The following is an 18,953-nucleotide window of genomic DNA, read 5'->3' as shown; positions in this document are numbered from 1 at the left end:
AAAACAGTATTGAAATGTCAACAGTTTTCTGTTTGTAGCTCTTAAATGTCACCAATGCAACACCCTATATGGATTTTATCTATATACAGAACGTTTATACATGGTGTTATCTTCATTTTATGGGTCAAAAGTTCATGAATAATTATATTAGTAAAGGTTGCAGACCCCTGGTTTAGGGAGACAGAGGTCTCACTAGTAAACACCAGGTGGCGCTGCTGCTGTGTGCACATATAAACATTTCCATCTGTTAGCTCAACCAAGCCCATGTAAATGTTTTATAAGTGGACGATCATGTGATGGTGAATATTAATTACTGCATTAGAGCGATCAATTTAAAGATGTATGCCTCTGCGCTTCGACTTCAAAAAAAAAAATAAAAAGAAAAAAAAGAAAAAAGGAGATCCGTGCGTCATCGGGACCCCGGCGGGCGGCAGCGACGGCGTCAGCGCGTCCTCTCTCTGCGTCGTTGCACTCGCCGCGTTCACACAGCGAGCGCTCACACCGATCACCGATCAACAAGCCAGTTGGACGCGCTAACCAAACAATTCGCCGCGACCGGGGAGCATCAACCCGGATGACCTCCGGAGTGACGCGTCTCTCCGGCGGCGACAGAGCGAGGGGAGAAGACGGCGGCGGCGGTGGCGGCGGCGCCGCTGGAGGAGATGGACGTTTTTACTACTACTACGATCTGCAGGTCTCTCTAGCGCAGTCGTAAAACAAGAGCCGGGAGAACATCAGACATCGTTAAAGCCATGCCAGGTGTGACCAAGTACAATTTGGTAGACGACGTGCACGACTTGAGGATCCCGATGCACAACGACGAGGTGTTCAGTCATGGGGTGTCTTTTGAGGCGAAGGTAGGAGCTTGTGTAGTTTCTGTGTCACAATGCTTCAGAGCACTGATCACCGTTCATCACAGTGTGGTAACTCGTGTCACCACCACCACCACACTGTGATGCTGATGGTGTTCAAGTTCGGTCAACTTTGCACGACTAAAATGGCAGAAGATTTAAGCAGAAAATGATCTTATTCAACCTCAAATGTGTCTTATTAAGAAAGGTTTGCTGCACTTCTCTGTCATTTATCAGAGTAAATATACAGTATAGACTCTCATTAAGTTGTGGCTCGTTGTCTGATACAACAAAACCCAACTTAAATGTGTAATTTTTCATTATTATCTAACATTTTATGGTCAGTCTGAATAATGAATTGATGAACTTGACCACCTGCAAAGCAGCTGTTGATTGGATGCAGCCCCTTTTTTTTCTACATTGGAGGCACAGATAGGGCTGGGCATTAATTAAATAATTATATATTGCAGTAAATGTTTGTTCAATAGCAATATAACAGAGGTTCATGTTGGCGTACGTTTATGTATTTTAGACACACACACAAATGCTTAGAATCTTTTTCCCTCTGACGTTTCTCCATCCGTCCATCTTCTACTGCTTTATTCTCCACGTGAGGGTCACGGGGGCACCGTCCCAATCTCAGCTGACATAGGGCGATAGGCGGGGTACACCCTGGACAGGTCGCCAGTCCATCACAGGGCCACATAGAGACAACATCCACCCACTCTCACACTCACAGTCAATTTAGTGTGGACTTACCCTAATCCCCATATTGCATGTTTTTGGACTGTGAGGGGAAACTGAAGAAAACCCACTCACACACGGGGAGAACATGCAAACTCCAGGTCTTGAACCCGGGTCTAGAGCGCTCACTACTACTACACCAACCGTGTGCCCCAGATGTTTCCTTATATGACACATTCACCAGTTTCTTCAACCTTCACTCCTCTTCTGGCATTCATCTCAATATCTCAAAGTATTGTTATCAACTCATTTCCAAATCTTTTATTCTGATCCATTTTTTGGCTATATCATACAGCCTTATGATACTGCAGCTTAACAAATTCTGATATAACTTGATTCCATTTATAATTTTCGACAACACTGAGAGAAGTGCAGAATGACTAGACCTTTTTATCTTTCAGAGAGAATTAAAATTACACTCAATGAACAGCAGTGTTCAAGGGGAGCATGCAGCCCACAATAATACATCACAAAGTAACTGCTTATATTCACTTATATTCATTCCTCTCAGTGTCATTGTGTGAAGCTCTTTTTCATCTTTGCAGTACATTGGCAGTTTGGAGGTGGGTCGACCCGGCAGTCGAATGGAGATAGTCGCCGCAATGAGGAGAATCAGAGTAAGACACTTAAATATGTAACGGGTGCACATTAATCTCCTCTTTGTCTCTCTCTCTTTGTCTCTGTCTCACCATGTGTAAATTGCTCATTGGATACTTACTCACCTCAACATCCTCCTTTCACATAAATCACCAGTCTGGGTGAAAGCACACACTCGGCAGATTCATTGTGCTGTCAGGTGTGGTTTAAATCACAGACGGACTCATAAGGCAAGTTGTGTTTTATAGCCGAGGAGAGACACAGCATGCAGGATTGCATGTGATACTGTTAGACCAGGGGCTCCTTGTAGCTTTGAAAAGTTTATATTTATTCTGTTTTTATTTTCTTCTTTCACAGTGAACACCTCTTATTTAGAGATCAAGGCGATGAATAAAGGTGTGTTAATATGTTGTGCGTCACAGCCATCGTCTACGTCAAGTGTGATATTGAAAACCTGACAAAAGTTATGTACATATTTACTGTTTATGCCAGGCAGGTTTTCTCAAGCATGAACTACATAATATCCAAATATTACTTTATTTATTTGACTTTTAAATTTTATTACTTTCCACAAACAATGGAAGGACTAGGTCTACATAATTCTGTGTTTTATTTCAAAGTAGTTCTTTTCCCCACTTTATAAAAGTGGGGAAAACTGTCCATTGCTTTGAACAGCAATGGACAGTTTTCTTTTTGTAGTCCTTAATGCAACAAACTATCATTATTTTGTAGAAAGTATATGCGATATTTGCATATTTTTATGGGTCAAATGGGTTTTGCGGCTCCACATACATGGGTGGAGAGGGATCTCTGGAGCCTCCTTTTATTCAGACCGTGATTGTCTCGCCGTTGCACATCAGTGCAGCGTTCCACACTCACTGACGGGAGAGGATTTAGCGGTTTGTCAGCTGTTGAAACTAATCTGACGTCCAAGTTATTCTGTCAGTGAGGAGGAGGTCAGGCCCAAGTTAAGAACTTAATCCCGATGCTTGGAGTATCTGGTGCAGGATAATGATTTTGTTTAACTGCGTTTCATTGATTGTTTTTAATTAATTTGTCAGATATTTGTCAGACATCTTTTGTGTGAGTGCTTACTCGCAGGTTTGAGTAGACGGCAGAGATTATATTATTATAATTATACCCTCGCAAAGCACTAAAATGCTGTGCTCCTTTCACCTTTGAATGTCTGCCCACAACTAAATATCTGTATCATGTAGCTCTGATCTGCAGTAGCAAAGTGTTTTTCTCTAAGGGTTTAGAGCAAAATTAAAAAAATTAATGATGGAGATTGAAGAAAATTGAAAGTGTTAAGAGACAAATGATGAAATAAATAAAATAAACATTCAGGCGATAACATAAAAGCAAGCTGATAAAGGAGCCCGGCTGTTTTGCTCAGTAATTAAGAGTTTCTGCTTCTGGTGGAGACAAACGGTAAATATAAAAAAATGTAATTCAATTTAAAGTACTTAGAGATCGGATCAGAGGTGAATTAATTAACGCAACCTGTGGCAGTGGCTGTGATGGGGGTCAGTATTAGTCTGAGTCGCTGAGGCGGGTGTGCATGAAAATGCAGTATGAATGGTTCCTGTGTTCCACTCACTCTCACTCCTGACAGCAGAGCGTGTGGAGATGGATGGCGCTCTGGTCTCAGTTCAGATGGGGCTGCATTACAAACACATAAAGAGACACATTAATAGAGCTGCGTCCTTCACCTGAGCATCCATCTACCTCAAACGCTTATGCAGAAACACGCCCACACAACAATAAGACAGATGAACGTGATTAGAGCGAAGGAATATTAAGTGGAGGTCCTCACTGAAGCGTTTCTGCTTAAGGTCACAGACTCATACACAAACTGTTCCTCATTCGTTAGCTCTGAAATCACCTTTTATTCTGAAATGTCAGTTAGCGCGAGAAGACGGTGACAGTCGCGCGGAGATAAAAGCCAGTGGAGTTCTGTTGTTATTTTCACACAAAGCAGGGAAGAGATGACAGAAAATATCCCCGTCTGTCACAGAGAGAAGGGCAATGGTGATTTTGCAGAACGAATCTGATCAATAAATCATGTGATGTTGGTCCGTGTTATTTCAGATAAATCCCGCTCCGTCTTAGATCTCTGCATGGCCCGGGTGTTTGGAGTCTGTGTCTGCAGTGGAGGCAGAGGGTTCAGGCTTTAGCATTAATCATGGAGAGTTATGAGAGTGTCCCACACATGTCTCCCTCCCTCTACCAAGTTTGCCTTTGAAAGCTTCAACAGCATCCAGAAACAGAAACTGACAGTTTCTCCGTGTTTACTCACTCGCAGATTTCCCCTGAGGAAAAAGAACGTCTTGGTCTCCACAAGCTCTTTTCCTTTTTTCCAATATATTCCTTAACTTGAGTAAGGACCTGAGTGAGCAAGTCATGCCACATAGCATCGTCTAATTTATAACATGAACTACTTTGTTTGGCCGACCCTGTTAATATGAATTCTCTCTTTTATCTCCACAGTATGAATTCAAGCTGAAGAACATAAAGAAAAAGAAAGTCAACATCGTCGTGTCCACTGATTACGTCAAAGTGATTTTACGCAAAAAGAAGAAGGTCTGTAAATAAACGATGTCAATTCATCTGACTTTACACTTTGGCTAAAATGTTCCTCCTCCTTTACAAATGCTTCATCACTGTCGGCCCATGTGTTTCTGTGTCGTCTCAGAGAAAAGGCTGTTCATGGGACGACAGTACATTTTTGGTGACGCAGGATCCCATCCACAGGTATGAACACAGCTGAGACTGACTTTTCTTTGCTCCCCTAATGAGAAAAACCCTCATGGAGCTCATGTCCTGTGTTGTTTTGCTCCAACAGGATCTTTTATGTCTCGCACGACGCCCAAGACCTGAAGATCTTCAGTTACATAGCCAGAGATGGACCGAGCAACGTCTTCCGCTGTAACGTGTTCAAGTCAAAGAGGAAGGTAGGTTTTTTATTTCCTGAAGAAGTGAAAACGGCAATTCGTTGATCTGTTAAAAAGTCAATCCTTGGGCAATCATGTCGTAAAAAAGACTGCTTGTGGAAAAATATTGATTAATGTAAATGCTTAATTTATAATCTCTTTATATGAAGAAAGTTAAACTAATTCAAGTGTAAAATAACAAGAGTCATTCACTATATTGTCCCTTTCCTCATTTTTATCTGCAAATCAAACCTGGATCCTTTATTTAATCTCAATAATTGGACTAGTTATTTAAGACAATTTATTAAAAAACATTAAATAATCAGGGCACACAGTGGTGCGGTGGTCTCAAACTGGCAGCCCGCAGGCCACATGTGGCCCTCCAGCCCATTTCATGTGAGTTTGTTTTTTTTTTACTAATAGATTAATTTTGCATCATAATTACAAATTTATATCATGAACTGCTGTATATATTGTTCCATGTCAACACAGACACTTTAAAATTCTGTGAATTATCTGTCATTGCGATATCATGATGTCATTTTCACTTTTTTTCACCCACTCCACCTACTGGCCAGACTAGATCCTCGATGACCCCAAGTTCATTTGAGTTTGAAACCCCTGCTCTAATAATAAATGAATAATAATGACTTAGATTTATAAAGCGCCTTTCACAAAACCCAAGGTCTAGATTGTGGTGTAACCCCACCTTCTGCCCTATGTCACCTGCCATTGGCTCCACCAGCCCTGCAAACCTCAGGTAGAAGATAAAGCATTGAACAATGAATGAGAAATTAAAAAAATAAAGTAGATGGAATAATTTCTCGGCCAGCCACAGTAACATCCTTTTTATTCAGTCAAACACGTCAAGAGAGGAGAGACTACAAGGCAACAATATATATTTTAAATATCCACCAACAACCTTGAAAAGAAATACATTGATATTTCAATCTCTGATGACATCATGGTCATTTTTATGAATGAATATTGTATATATTGAATATTTCTGACATAGAGCCTCTTAAAAATCGTCATTATATCTCCAGCTTTAAAGGATTTATAGACTACAAACAAATGTGTACTGTAGCGTCAGTAGCTGGATTCTGTTTTCAGCTCTTTGCCTTGAAACATAGCTTTTTATGGTGATTATTACTGGCACTGGTTGGACCCACGGACCCATGTGGTAATTAACCTGACAGGTATCTGCAGATCAAGAAGGAACATTATATTCCTCCCTGACAAAGACGGCATCGGTGAGGTTTACTCCCATCTCTTCACTATGGATACCAGACAGATGGTGACTTAGTGAAACTGCATACTAATCATTGTGGTGGGAAGAGGATTTTTTTTTTTCTTTTCTTTCAGTAAGCACTTAAATGCATTCACTAGTGTTGAACAAAAAACGCCCCTCACATGGGCATTGACACAGTCAGTGGAGCCTCAGTGCCTCCCCGGGGGGTTTGTGGAGACTTATCTGGGTGCTGCAGACCAAGCGTGTGTGCTGAGTAGGAGGAGATGGACGAGCTGATACGATGAGATTTGATTTATTTTCATCACGGCTTGTTGCGGCAGAACAGGGTTTTGATGTCGACTGCGTACACTAACAGACTATTTTCTGTTTGGCCTTGGGAAGGCTGTTGGGTTGGTTTTTTTTTTTTCTTCTTGACAGTTTAAAACAGGATTACATTTTGTATCGCCAGAGCAAAATAATACATTTCACGACTCTATTTCTTTTGCTATTTCACTTGATTGAATACTTTAAAGCTTCACTAACCTTGACATATTGACTGAATCCCTGGAGGCAGAATCATTTTCCACAGTAAATGTATTTCAATACTGCTTCTGTTGCCGTTACATATTTAAAACAGAAATACTCACTTTTACTGAGAGTGAGAAAGAACATGATGGATAAAGCTATATGGATTTAGTTTGTTACTGGGCTTGAAATGACACTGACATCAAATGAACTGAGGAAATAAGATAATGCTTCTTGCTTATTTTAGTTTAAATAAACTTAATACATTTGCAGTGTACTTTAAATTAATTAAATTTCAGCCGGGAAAAAAAACCCACTCCCCGAGTCCAACAGTATGAGACATCTCATCACTATTTTTTTTGACTTCTTACAAAATGAAACTGCCCCTGATTGATGGCCCGGAGTTACACACCCACCGAGCCTCCTGCAATAACATGGAGCTTAATCCTCACTTCCTCCACCATCAAAATGACTTGCCCCTGAAGTAAAGTAATCCGTCTCTCTGACAGCAGAATGTGAGCGGAGCAGATATACAAGGACAAACAAGTAAAGCCCCACACTCGACCGTATCTTCTGACTTAAATATGGTCTCTGTCTGTCCTTTTGCTTCTGTCTTCGCCCCCCTCTCCTCCCTCCCCCTTGCATTCATGTCCCTTTTTCTGTCATTTCTTGTATACCTGTGCACACGTTCCTTCCACCTTATCTGCTGCCTCATTTTCTCCCCGACTGCGTTCCTTCATTTTGCATCATCCCCTCTTTTTTTCCGTGCTCCTGCTGCTCCTGCTCTCCCCAACACACACACACAGACGCTCTTTGTCTCTGTGTCCTCCTCCACAGTCACAGGCCATGAGGATTGTGCGGACGGTGGGTCAGGCATTTGATGTGTGTCACCAGCAGACCCTGCAGCAGAAAAACGATGACGAGGAGGGGAAGGGTGAGGAGTGTGAGGCGGCACCAGGTGACTCATACTTACCTACACACACTTACACACAAATCAACAAAATTGCATCCATATATCCAGTCCCCATATCTCCCCTGCCCGTTCTCCTTCTATCACACACACAAACTCCCTTTGCTCTTCTTTTCTACTACGCCTCTCACGCAACTTGTGCACACGACAATAAATGGAGCTCCTGCAGAAACTGAGAACAATCAAACGAGGAGAAAGATGTCATCATTATCCACAAACGGAGACGCTTCTCGCGCTGCAGCTGCAGATTGGTTTTGCTGGATTGTGCGAGCCATTGATCAAAGATGTTTGTGTGGTCTGAAGCCCACTGCTGCTGCAGCTGCTGACACTGTTTCCAGATAGAACTGTAAAACACCAAGTGAAATAAAAATCCCCACATACAGATGACTGTGTCTGTCTGCTCGATCCACAGCAAAGAAGAGACTGGCCTTGTCTCAGGAGACTGACCTTGAAGCCACCACAGAGGAGAGCATTGAGTGCGTCTCTTCATCAGACCCTGAGAAGAGCAAGAAAGATGAGGAGCTCAGTCATGCTGCGAAGGTAACATAATCGTCCTTGATTGTTTCTGTGTTGCTGATTTCAAAAAAACAAAACGAAAGCCATGCTTTTTTTTCCTGACTCTATTAGAAACCAGTGGTCTAATACAAACTGCAGACATGAATGTGTGATTCTATGACGGATACATAAAGTGGAGGCAAGTGTCTGAGTGTCTCAGATTATAATCATTCCTATTTAACCTCCCTATTCTAAATCCCCCGGCTTAATGTAAGTGCATTGCTCAATAGGTGGAGTGCCCTTTAAGTGATAATCAAATGAGCTGCAGCAACATTTTCAACTCTTTGAAGCATCTCATTATTTCAACTCTGAAATGAAGCAACCAATAGATTTTTCAAGACTGCACAGATCTGATTATCTTCCACCCAAGATAATCTGGACACAACAAACGAGTTATGCAACAGAAACCAGAACAAAGTCATTGATTTAATAGTTTAATAAGTGAAGATAAAAAAAAACCACAAGGAGTGAAAATGAGTCCATCACGTCTTTAACGGTTGATTGTTTTTTACAGTTCAACAAGTGGTTGTCAGTCATTTGTCAGAAGGGACACGGGGTGTCGTTCCTGTGAGGCGATAATTACTTTTCAATTAATGAATATTACACTAAATTCTATTATGGTTAAATGACATGGACTCTTTCTTAAAGCAGTTCTGCACAATAAAACATCATTCTTTCATCAGTTCAGATCTCACATGCACTTTCTGAGAGGGGCGAGTTTCCTTCAAGGTTAGTAATAATGACAATATTGATCTCAGTTAAGCCACGTCTTTCGTGGCAGCTCCACAAATGGCAAAAAGTAAATACCAGCAACCTGTGCAGATGTGTTTGTATTGAACAGCGGCTGAATCAGCACATCTCTACAGTGAGATTGATGAATCCACTTTGTTAGATTTGATACTGACCTTTGACATTAAAGCTACAATGAGTCATTTGTGGTGATATTTGTCTCTTTTTAGTCTCGTTTTCAGTCCGCTATGCACTTGTTAATTGTGTTTTTATTGTTTTTATACCACAAACTGTAAAGAAATGTAAGCTTGAGGGACAACAAAGTTCTGAACTGAACCGAAGAAGATGAAGAAGAGGAGGGTTGTCCTTGAGTATTTTAGTTTTCGACCACTAGACTTTGTTGTAAAAGGTGAAAAAGCACTTAGTTTGCAATTTATTATGGTCCAGTCTAATCTAACAATCCTGCAGTAAATTCTCCTTCATGAAGGTTGTTGTTTGTGGTTTATTGAATTTGGTTTATAGAGGTGCTGACTCGCCTGTGTCTTTGCCAGAGTGTTTTTTTATACAGTAGTTAATGTTAAAATGTTTTATTTTCATACACACTCCAGTGTATTGAAGCCATCACAAATTTTTTGTTCTTATTTGGTTTTTTAATATTGTCTAATAGTCCCAGCTTGTGCCAGTCATATATTAGCATATGTCAAGTCAGGGATATTGTGCCATTCACAGCAGAATAACTGTTCCCTGTGAAAATCAACCACAGATATTTTTACTCATTTCATAAGTGTAATGTCGACACAGTTTTAATGACACTGCACTCTTGAGGACTGACATACAGTAGTGATCAAGTTCAAAAGCTGTGTTTGTGATAACTCCAGCTACCAGGACTTTTCAGACAACGGTTTAATACAAATTCATTCAAAAAACATTAATTTGTTCATGCATTTGTGAGTAGTAAGGCCCCTCTTTGCTCCCAAATCTGCTGTAGGTGTCAAATGACCCCTCTCTGCTGCTGAGTTCCCCCGTCCTTGGATCCTCTGTGTCGGTTCAGTTAGCGGCAGATGCTCCCTGCTCTGCAGAGCATCAGGTCCAGCTCCTGCAGAAACAACTGCAGCAGCAGGAACAGCAGGCGCAAGCAGCTGCAGCACAGGTATGTTTCTGTATTCATCTCATCAGTGAAACTCATTACAGTTTATCTTTTTAATTATAATAAATGAAATGTCCTCATACCAGCACCGTTGCCGTTCAATAAACATTCAATAAACATGTTGAGCTGCTTGGGTCTGTTCAGGTTCACGTGCTCCAGGAGCAGCTGTCAGTGGAGGCGCGTGCACGGAGCGAAGCCCAGGCCCGAGTGCAGAGGCTGCTGCAGCAGAACACTGACCTGCTGCAACACATTTCCCTGCTGGTAAAACAGATCCAGGAGCTGGAGCTCAAAGCCTCTGGCCAGTTAACGTCTAGTGAGTGGCAATGTGCCTTTATTCTTGGCTTACTTCTCAGCTTTTTCATTTATAGTTTATTTGGTTGCCTGTCTATTTTCTTTCTTTCTTTCTTTCTTTATCCTCCACATGACTGATGCCAATCCCAGCTGACATACGGGTCACCACCTTATCACAGGGCCAACAGACAGAGACGGACAACCATTCACACACACCCACACTCAATCTAGAGTGTCCAATTAACCTTTGCATGTTTTTTGGAAAACCTGGAGAAAACACATTCACACACAGGGAGAATGTACAGACTCCACACAGAAAGGCTCAGACTGGTAGACGAACCAGCAACGTACACAACGGTGTGGCCCTCCCTTCTTCTCTCTTTAATTATTTATGGCCTTTCTTTTTTCCCGTCCTTTTCATTATGCCCCCCCTTTCTCAGCCACCTGTGTGACACACAATTAATTATCTGGTGGCAGCCTTCTCAGAGGATTCACTGCTGCTCTCTATTCTCCTTCCTCTGCATTTACAGTAAGCATACATTTTCCAGGCATCTCAGCACTGACGTCAACGTTCTATTCATTTTCTACAACTTTATGCTCCACATGAGGGTTATGGGGGAGCAGGAGCTAATCCTAGCTGACATGGCAAAGGGAAACACCCTTGACAGGTCGCTAGTCCATCGCAGGGCAGACGTACAGAGACGGACAACCATTCGCTCTCACACTCACACCGATCGTCAATTCAGAGCAACATTTCCCAACCCTGGTCCTCGGGAGCAGGGAAACATCTAAAACATGCAGGACAGTGGGTCCCCGAGGACGAGGGTTGGGAGACACTGAGAGTGTCCAGTTAACCTGAACTAATAGCTCCCCTTGACAGCCATTGCTCCTAGGAAACTACAACAAGCACATTTGTTGACACGGTTTCTGTCACTCTACATGCGTACAGAGGCATTGTAATCTGTGTTGGTTGGTCACGCGTCTTGTTATCCCAGTGCATATATATGCATATATATATGTATGTATATGTATATGTGTGTACATATATATATATATATATATATATATATATATATATATATATATATATACATTGACTTTATTTTATTTATATATAACTCAACTATCGAGGGTTTTTTTTTTAAAATTAATGATGCATTCTGGCCTTAATGTTTTAGTAAAGGTGTGTTAATGTGTTTGTGTTTAGGAAAAGATTGATTTATTGATGTATAACGTGTGTATATAAATACGTTAGATATTATATATTAATGTCATCCTACATATGTTTCATCAGCTCTCTTTCTTGATTTGTCTCCAGTGGGTTCGCAGGACAGTCTTCTAGAGATCACGTTCCGTGCCAAGCCTCCTCCGCGCGAATCCCTCACCCCTTCCTCTTCTTCAGGCCCTTTCGCTGCTCAGTCCCAGCTCCAGATCAGTGACAGTGCCTGGGTCTCCAGCCTCCCTGGACCTTGCTCTCCAGACACCATAGGCTACGACACCAACCCTCTGGGGCTTAGCGGCAGTGGAGTTCGCTTTGAGTGTTTCCGCTTCTCCTCTCGAGGGCCAGACAGCCAGGAGCAGGGCCAGGACATGGGGGAGACACCCAGTGATGGAGCCCCAGATGATATCTCACTGCTGGGGGAGCAGGTCCTTGGAGCTCTGGAGCTGCTTCGGTTTAGGGAGTCAGGAATTGGATCAGAGTACGAGTCAAACACAGACGAAAGCGATGATCGGGACAGCTGGGGACAGGGCGAGGGCCTTGGAGCCGACAGTGCTGCTCGACTCTCAAACGTGCTGAATGCAGAGAGTCTGTCAGACTGCTTAGGGGATGAGATGGCTGTGTAATGATGCTCTCAAAGCTGCACTCTGATGCAAAATGCCCCCATCCTATGGGAAACACGTGAAATTCAGAACCTGGGGGACTTCTGCACACACAAACCATGTATCGAGACATTAATAATGAGTATCATTTGATGGCATAAATTAAGGTTGGTAGCGGATCACCAGTGATCTAAATGTTTACTTTTTTCGCTTAGAGAAGATGTCCCCTTTAACAAGAGTCTTGTTAAAGCAGTGGTTCTCAAACTTTTTTCTGCAGGGCCCCCCTTGGGCAGATGAAACATTTTCCCACTGTGTCTGTTGCGAGAAAGAGAGATGAATTATGAGTTTCTGTAGGGGTGAATGAATAAATGAATGACTATACATGTTAAATAAAATGTTCTCGACATGTAGGTTATGGCCCAAGGAAGAAATGATCAGATTTTAGTGGTGATGTGGATTTAGAAACTGAGCTGTCTTGGTGAATGTTGCTTTGGTGCTTTCTATATTTATGAATAAACTTGAAAACCATTATTATCTAAATAGTAATTTAAAAAAAACTCACCTTCGTCCTCTGTTTTACCATCATTTCTGTCACAAACTTGTCCATGCTTTACCACCAGTGTGGCAAATGTCATTTGTTTGCCCCTGTCCTCACTGCGCCACCTTTTAAACCACAGAGCCACTAGGGGGTGCCCCCCAGTTTTGGAACCACTGCATTAAAGTAAATATGAAAATAGAATTATTAAACACAACTACTGTCACAAAAACAACCTTCTGATAAAATCTACACTTGTAACTGATTCATTACGAAGCGCATGTTAAATAAATGACTTGTCTCTCGAGGGAGAACTTATAAGAGACACTGTACAAGATATAAGATATGAGGATTTACTAAATCCAGCTTATTGTCTGTCAAACCCTCAGTGTCCAATGTTTATCATGTTCACCATTGTTACATGGGTTTATGCTACTTGACTTGGACTGATTTTGTGGTCACAAACTAAAATGTCAACAATTCTGAAGGCAAATATACAAATCCAGTCAATGACTAAATCTTAACACAACAGCACTACATTTACTTTCCATATTTCAAAAAAGAAAACCGAAACTTTTATTGGACAAGGATTTTGCACAATGCAGTTTATTCAAACCCGTCTGATAGATTAAACACTGTGGTGTTTCAGGTTGTCTCGCTCTTTCTGCTGCTTATTGATGTCTGTTACATACTGTGTGTGTTGATTGTTGTACTTTTCACATGCTTGGTGCCATCGCCACTTGCTGGACTTTTTACACTGTGGTTGTGTCTGTGCTTATGGTTTTGTGGCACACGTGGCCTGGACATTTTATCTGTTATCTTTGGGAAATCGAAGAAGAACAGACGCCTTTGCCAGATATGACTGGACGTGCTAACACTATTGTTTCACAAGTGTGAAAAATGAAATCCTTGCTGTGCTTGCTTTGATACTCAAATACACATGGGTTTAAAAATGTACATGTATCTGTCATAGTTTGATTTCCTGTTTTCAGTGCATATTATATATCTCTATATATATATGTACATATATATATATTGATGAGCTAAACATTTAAAACATGTTTTAATTCATATTTGTATTCATCCTTTTGTGGTATTGAAGACATTTTTTTGATTTGGAGTAATTGTGTCTCAGAAAGGACCATCTCTCTGTGTGCAGGTGGTGCTACAGCTGTGTCTCTGCTGCTTATAAATGTTATTTATGAATGCTGTACTACGTCAGCGATAAACTGCTGCATTACTGTCGCTCCACCATGCAGAGGAATTGTTTTGATGTCCTGAAAAACCAGACCAGGGAAGACAGAGGCATTTTGGAAACTTCTGGACTTCATATTTCGGCAGCCAGCTGTCAAATCAGCTCCGCTTTGATCCAACTATATGAATCGTTGAATTGGGAAATGTCCCACAGCTCTTTCCAAAATCAATACATCTCATCCAGGCCTCCCTCGCTCCTCTTGCTTATTCACCTTTCTCCCCTCTCTCTCCTGAAGCTCATTACCCGTTTCCAACTGTTCCACTCTCACAATCTCTCTTCTGCATCAGTCTATCCACATCTCTCAATCTCTGCAATTCCGGTCAAGATAATGGCTGTTCACATGGAGTGTACTGAAAATGAAAGTGCACTTACTGTACATCGACATTTCTCCTTGTGGAATTAAATGCCCTTTCTCTTTTTTGTAGTGTGGTGCTATGTGTGTGTGGCAATTTAAACCAAAATATGTTTTAAGAAAATAATAATGATGCTCTGTTGCTTTCTGGGCTGACCTTTTCGAAATTGCTTTCCTCATTAGTATTCAAAACTGCTTGAGAAACTAGCTGTGTCTCAATAGTAAAGGCTGCATCACCCTCGTGTGAAAATCAGTACACACATGAAAATACAACAAAAAACAAAAAAAATACCTTTTCCTGCTTGCCTGCTCTAAAACAGCAATTTTCAGAATAAAAGATACCGTTTAGGTTGCCCACACTAGAACATTATCATGTTATTTTCAAAATAAAAGGTAGTTTGTTTTTGTCTACACTAACAAAGAGCCCAAAATAAAAGCCAGAAGTCAATGATGCATGAATGTAGTCATTAAAAACCTACAAACATGAAAAGAAAATCAAAGATATTGTCACAACTGTCAGAAAATAAAAAAGAATATTATTATTAGTAGTAGTAGTATTGTTAGTATTATTATCATTAACTAAATAAAATAGAAAGTGTTTTTCTCCTCTTTATATTGCTAAAGATGGCAAATAAATTATAAGTATAATGCCATTTGTGAAGTATTTTATAAATACGGACATGGACATAAATGAAAACATTGAGGAACATGAGGGAAATGTGTATGTTTTGTGGATATAGCATATCAAAGCAGAAACTGATTGACTGATTGGTGACACACAACACACCTGTTCATCTCCACACAGGTGTTTTCAATCAACGGTCAGTGCCATTATTTCGAAGAGAAGGCCCATTTAAACGAGCCGCAAAACGAAGAAAGTGACGCTGTTTCTTTAAACAGAAACTGTTTCTGAAGGAGGGAACTTTAAAAAAATAAAACCGGCGTGACCTCAGACGCCAAAAACTTGTCGTGTATAAAAACGTGACAAGGACGTGGAGACTAACGATGGCGGTTTGACCGGTTCCAGATTGATGGATAGTCCAGAATGGTGAGTAGCTTTTGTCAAATTATCTTTAGCGTGGCTCTGCTGGCTGAGCTATGTCATGTTGGCTTAATTATGTGCTCAAACACAGCCTTAGCTCAATGTTAGCCAAGCTGTGCTTCATTGTCAGCTCAATGTTAGCCAAGCTGAGCCTCATTGTCAGCTTATTACTACTTCAATGTTTGCTTAATTGTTCGATTTCAGCTTTGGCTCAGGGTGTGCTTCGTTATAAGGTCAATTTTGGCTTGATGATGGCTTAATTATTGATTAGTGTTGGCCAAGCTGCTTATTTGTTCAATTTCAGCTTTGGCTCAATGTAATATGATTCTTTATCTGATTTTATTTTCTCATTTTGTCCATAAAATGTTAAATGTTGATTGCTGTTTTTTTACCTCCATACAACATTCCAGAACACCTGAACTAGTTGTTTTACATGTCATGGCAGGAGCTTGAACATTGTCGAGGTTTGAAACTGCACTCAAATTGTGTTTATTTTCTTTCTTTTTTTTCTTCTTCAAGAAGATCATCAAACTGTAAGTGTCATGTATTTTAATTCTGGGTGGCTGCTGTGTCCCCACTCTTTTTCTTGGCTTTTCCTGCCCACAGCAAACTACCGAATCTGTGCCATTAAACACCTTTTCTTAACAACTTTTTCTTAAACGGTTAGTGCCACGCATCATATTGGCCTCTGTGCCATCGCTGTTCCGGCCGCCGTGCCGATCTGTCCTGGCTGCCTCGCCTTTCCTCACTTTTAATGAAAACGTGTCTCTAAAAGAAAAAAAACCTCATCTTAGATTTTAAAGGAATGTCGGATGCTGTTTTTCTTTGCTCATGACCTTGAAATTCTGATGTTTATTACTAAACTATAGTTATGTTGGAGGACCAGATGTTAAGAGGGCTGAATGGATGTTGGTATGTAGTTGACGCTAGATTCTATGAATACATTGAATGTTGTGCCTTGTCTTGTCTGCTGTGTCACTATGCTTAGGCTTCTTGGCCACTGTGCCTTTTTTTTCCTTCGCTTTTCCAGTGTGGCCATTAATCAACCATTAGCCCTAGCATGTAAAATAGATTCTGGTGATCTACAAACACAGTACCTGGCTTTGTATGGACGCCGTGCCATTGCCTTTGTATTACCATACGTCCCATAATGCAAGTAGGCCTATTTGTATTATTGTGCGTCTGGCCTTGCGTGTCCAGTCATTTCACAAACATGGATGCCTCCGCATCCTTGCACGGTAAGTGTACTAACCTGTACTTTTCTTTTAGCATCAATCAAGAGGATTCTAATTAATTAAATTGCATTTTAGTTTCGGTAAAATAATTTCCAACGGTAAGTGCAGTTTCTTTCTTGCTTGGCCGCTGTGCCATTACTATACCTGCTCTGAGCTTTTTCACATCTCTCTCTTGATTTGTCATGGCCACTGTGTCATGACTGCTTGGTCTTGGCTTCCATGCCAGTCATATGATTTCTGATCTGTTTTTGATTCAAATAAACAAACAAACAAACACGTTTGCCAAGAGATGTCTTCAGGTACGTTCTTTCAGATTGTTTAATCCATATTTACTTTTACTTTTTTCAGATGTTGGACCTTAAGGACCAGAGCCCAGTAACCTACGCCTCATACGCATACATTACTCGTCACAGATCCAGCTCTTAAGATTTTTTTTTTGATTTTTTAAATGGACTTTACCACCAGAATCCCCCCCCCATTGACCCACAACCACACATCACAAAAACACTGTACATGCACATGATGCAGCACAGCACTGAAATGCAGACACTGCTACTTTCAGCATGTAATGGTGTAATGAACTTGTAGTTATGGCCCTCTTTATATCAAGTAAAAAATGTTTTCTTAACTTTATGATTGACTTGGTTTTTGTTTGTTTTTCAGGTTCTGTGATGTATGTCAGTTTGATAGGTTCTTTGAACTCAAAGATCTTGAATTCTTGCGTAACTTTAGACAAGATTGTATTACTGCCTCAGTTAATGGTAGAGACTCTGACCTTTGAATTCTGAAAGCCAATTTGATTGTATTAAGAGGTTGTGTTGACCCTGAGGAGCAGTTAAAAGATATTTAAGGGTTATAAATAGATATCTAAGTGCTTCCAGCTTGCAGCCACCCCCCCCTCCACCCCCCCCATCTGAAATGTTGTCAAAAAATGTCCATTCTGGGAGTGAAGACATGATCAGAAAGAGACAAATCTTTTCAGATATAACTGAACAAAAAGGCAATGAGGAATCTATGTGACTGTCAGGAACCTGCAAAGAGGGTTGAGCTGACAGGAGAGGTGGTGCACAAGTTAAAAATGAGCAGTTGTTGATGATAAGCACAGCCTGACAGCTAATATATAAGAAGGTGGGGATGCTCAGTGGCAGAGGAAATTTTACACTGATGGAATATTGAATTTTTCTCAATTGCAGTAAGTTCTGCATGGAAATGCAAAATCAGATGGAGTAGCCAGCTTCTACAACAGCACACACATTCAAATAAAACTTAAAAATCTGTCAGGAAACAAATGTTTTTTCAAGTTGCTACTGACTAAAGATGTGGGTAAATTTATAGGCCTTATTTCCTTCTCTGACTATGGAAATTGTACTAATTCTTATTTAAACACAGCCATGTAAACACTTACAACACTCTCTTGATGTTTGCAGTTATGTTGCTCGCCTGGTTTAACATCACTGTTCTACAGTAGCTTAGGACACAGGTCGACATAGTATTGATCACTAAAGGAAATGATTTCCTATAATATTACACTATCCCTTCAACTGAGCAAAGTCACTTTCACTGAAATTACACATTATAATAAAAGGTGCAGATGAAGATACAAGTGTTGTGGTTTTAAGCAAGTGTTTGACCTTCATTTTAAGTAACTGAGAACATGTAATGAAAGCATTAATGTTTTCAGTAACATGTAATGTTATGTTATCAACACGTATTGTTTGAGCTTTTCTATATGCGACTGCTCTGATTCAGTTTGATTTCTGGTAATCACAGCAAGGTTCTGCCTTTTGTTTTTACCGCATATGTCCATTTTGCTTTTTGTCCAAGGCACGACTCCTCCTGTCTGTATCAAATGATCACTTCTTTGTGTTTTTTTTTCCTTCAAACATCATGTCTCCTTCAGTAATTAGCAGGTTCTTCCCTGCAGTAAAATGAACTCCCTGTTTTTTTAGTAGCTCATGAAGGAAGCTGCCAGGCTCAGCTGCTCTCAGCTGCTTCTGTGGGCCATAATTGAAACCATTTGTGGATCAGGTGGAATTCTGGGATTTTGGCATCACCTCAAAATCCCAAACGTGTTATTTTCTCTGCTTCTTTTCTTCAGCCAGGAGGACTGTTAAAGCAGGCGTCGTTTCCTCCCTCCCGC

General features: G+C 40.8%; 1 protein-coding gene across 1 annotated transcript; it reads left to right on the top strand.

The window, feature by feature from the left end:
- Positions 1 to 347: 347 nt before the first annotated feature.
- On the top strand, positions 348 to 13,886 carry LOC122781359 (carboxyl-terminal PDZ ligand of neuronal nitric oxide synthase protein-like). Its single transcript, XM_044045004.1, has 10 exons — positions 348 to 857; positions 2,141 to 2,212; positions 4,683 to 4,775; positions 4,888 to 4,946; positions 5,038 to 5,146; positions 7,719 to 7,839; positions 8,264 to 8,391; positions 10,124 to 10,285; positions 10,427 to 10,595; positions 11,892 to 13,886. Exons 1-10 carry the CDS (start codon positions 753 to 755, stop codon positions 12,416 to 12,418), a joined length of 1,545 nt encoding a protein of 514 aa, XP_043900939.1. The 5' UTR covers positions 348 to 752; the 3' UTR covers positions 12,419 to 13,886.
- The last annotated feature ends 5,067 nt before the right edge of the window (positions 13,887 to 18,953 follow it).

The sequence above is a fragment of the Solea senegalensis genome, linkage group LG1, assembly GCF_019176455.1.
Source record: "Solea senegalensis isolate Sse05_10M linkage group LG1, IFAPA_SoseM_1, whole genome shotgun sequence".
Classification (NCBI taxonomy): Eukaryota; Metazoa; Chordata; class Actinopteri; order Pleuronectiformes; family Soleidae; genus Solea; species Solea senegalensis.
Note: the sequence above shows the minus strand (reverse complement) of the source record. Positions and strands in the feature narration are given on the sequence as shown.

Bases quoted from the DNA above. Each gene is read 5' to 3' on its own strand.
- LOC122781359 (XM_044045004.1), top strand. From the start codon at position 753: ATGCCAGGTGTGACCAAGTACAATTTGGTAGACGACGTGCACGACTTG. The intron at 858-2,140 runs GTAGGAGCTTGT...TCATCTTTGCAG, and splicing joins GGGTGTCTTTTGAGGCGAAG to TACATTGGCAGTTTGGAGGT. The intron at 10,286-10,426 runs GTATGTTTCTGT...GGGTCTGTTCAG, and splicing joins CGCAAGCAGCTGCAGCACAG to GTTCACGTGCTCCAGGAGCA.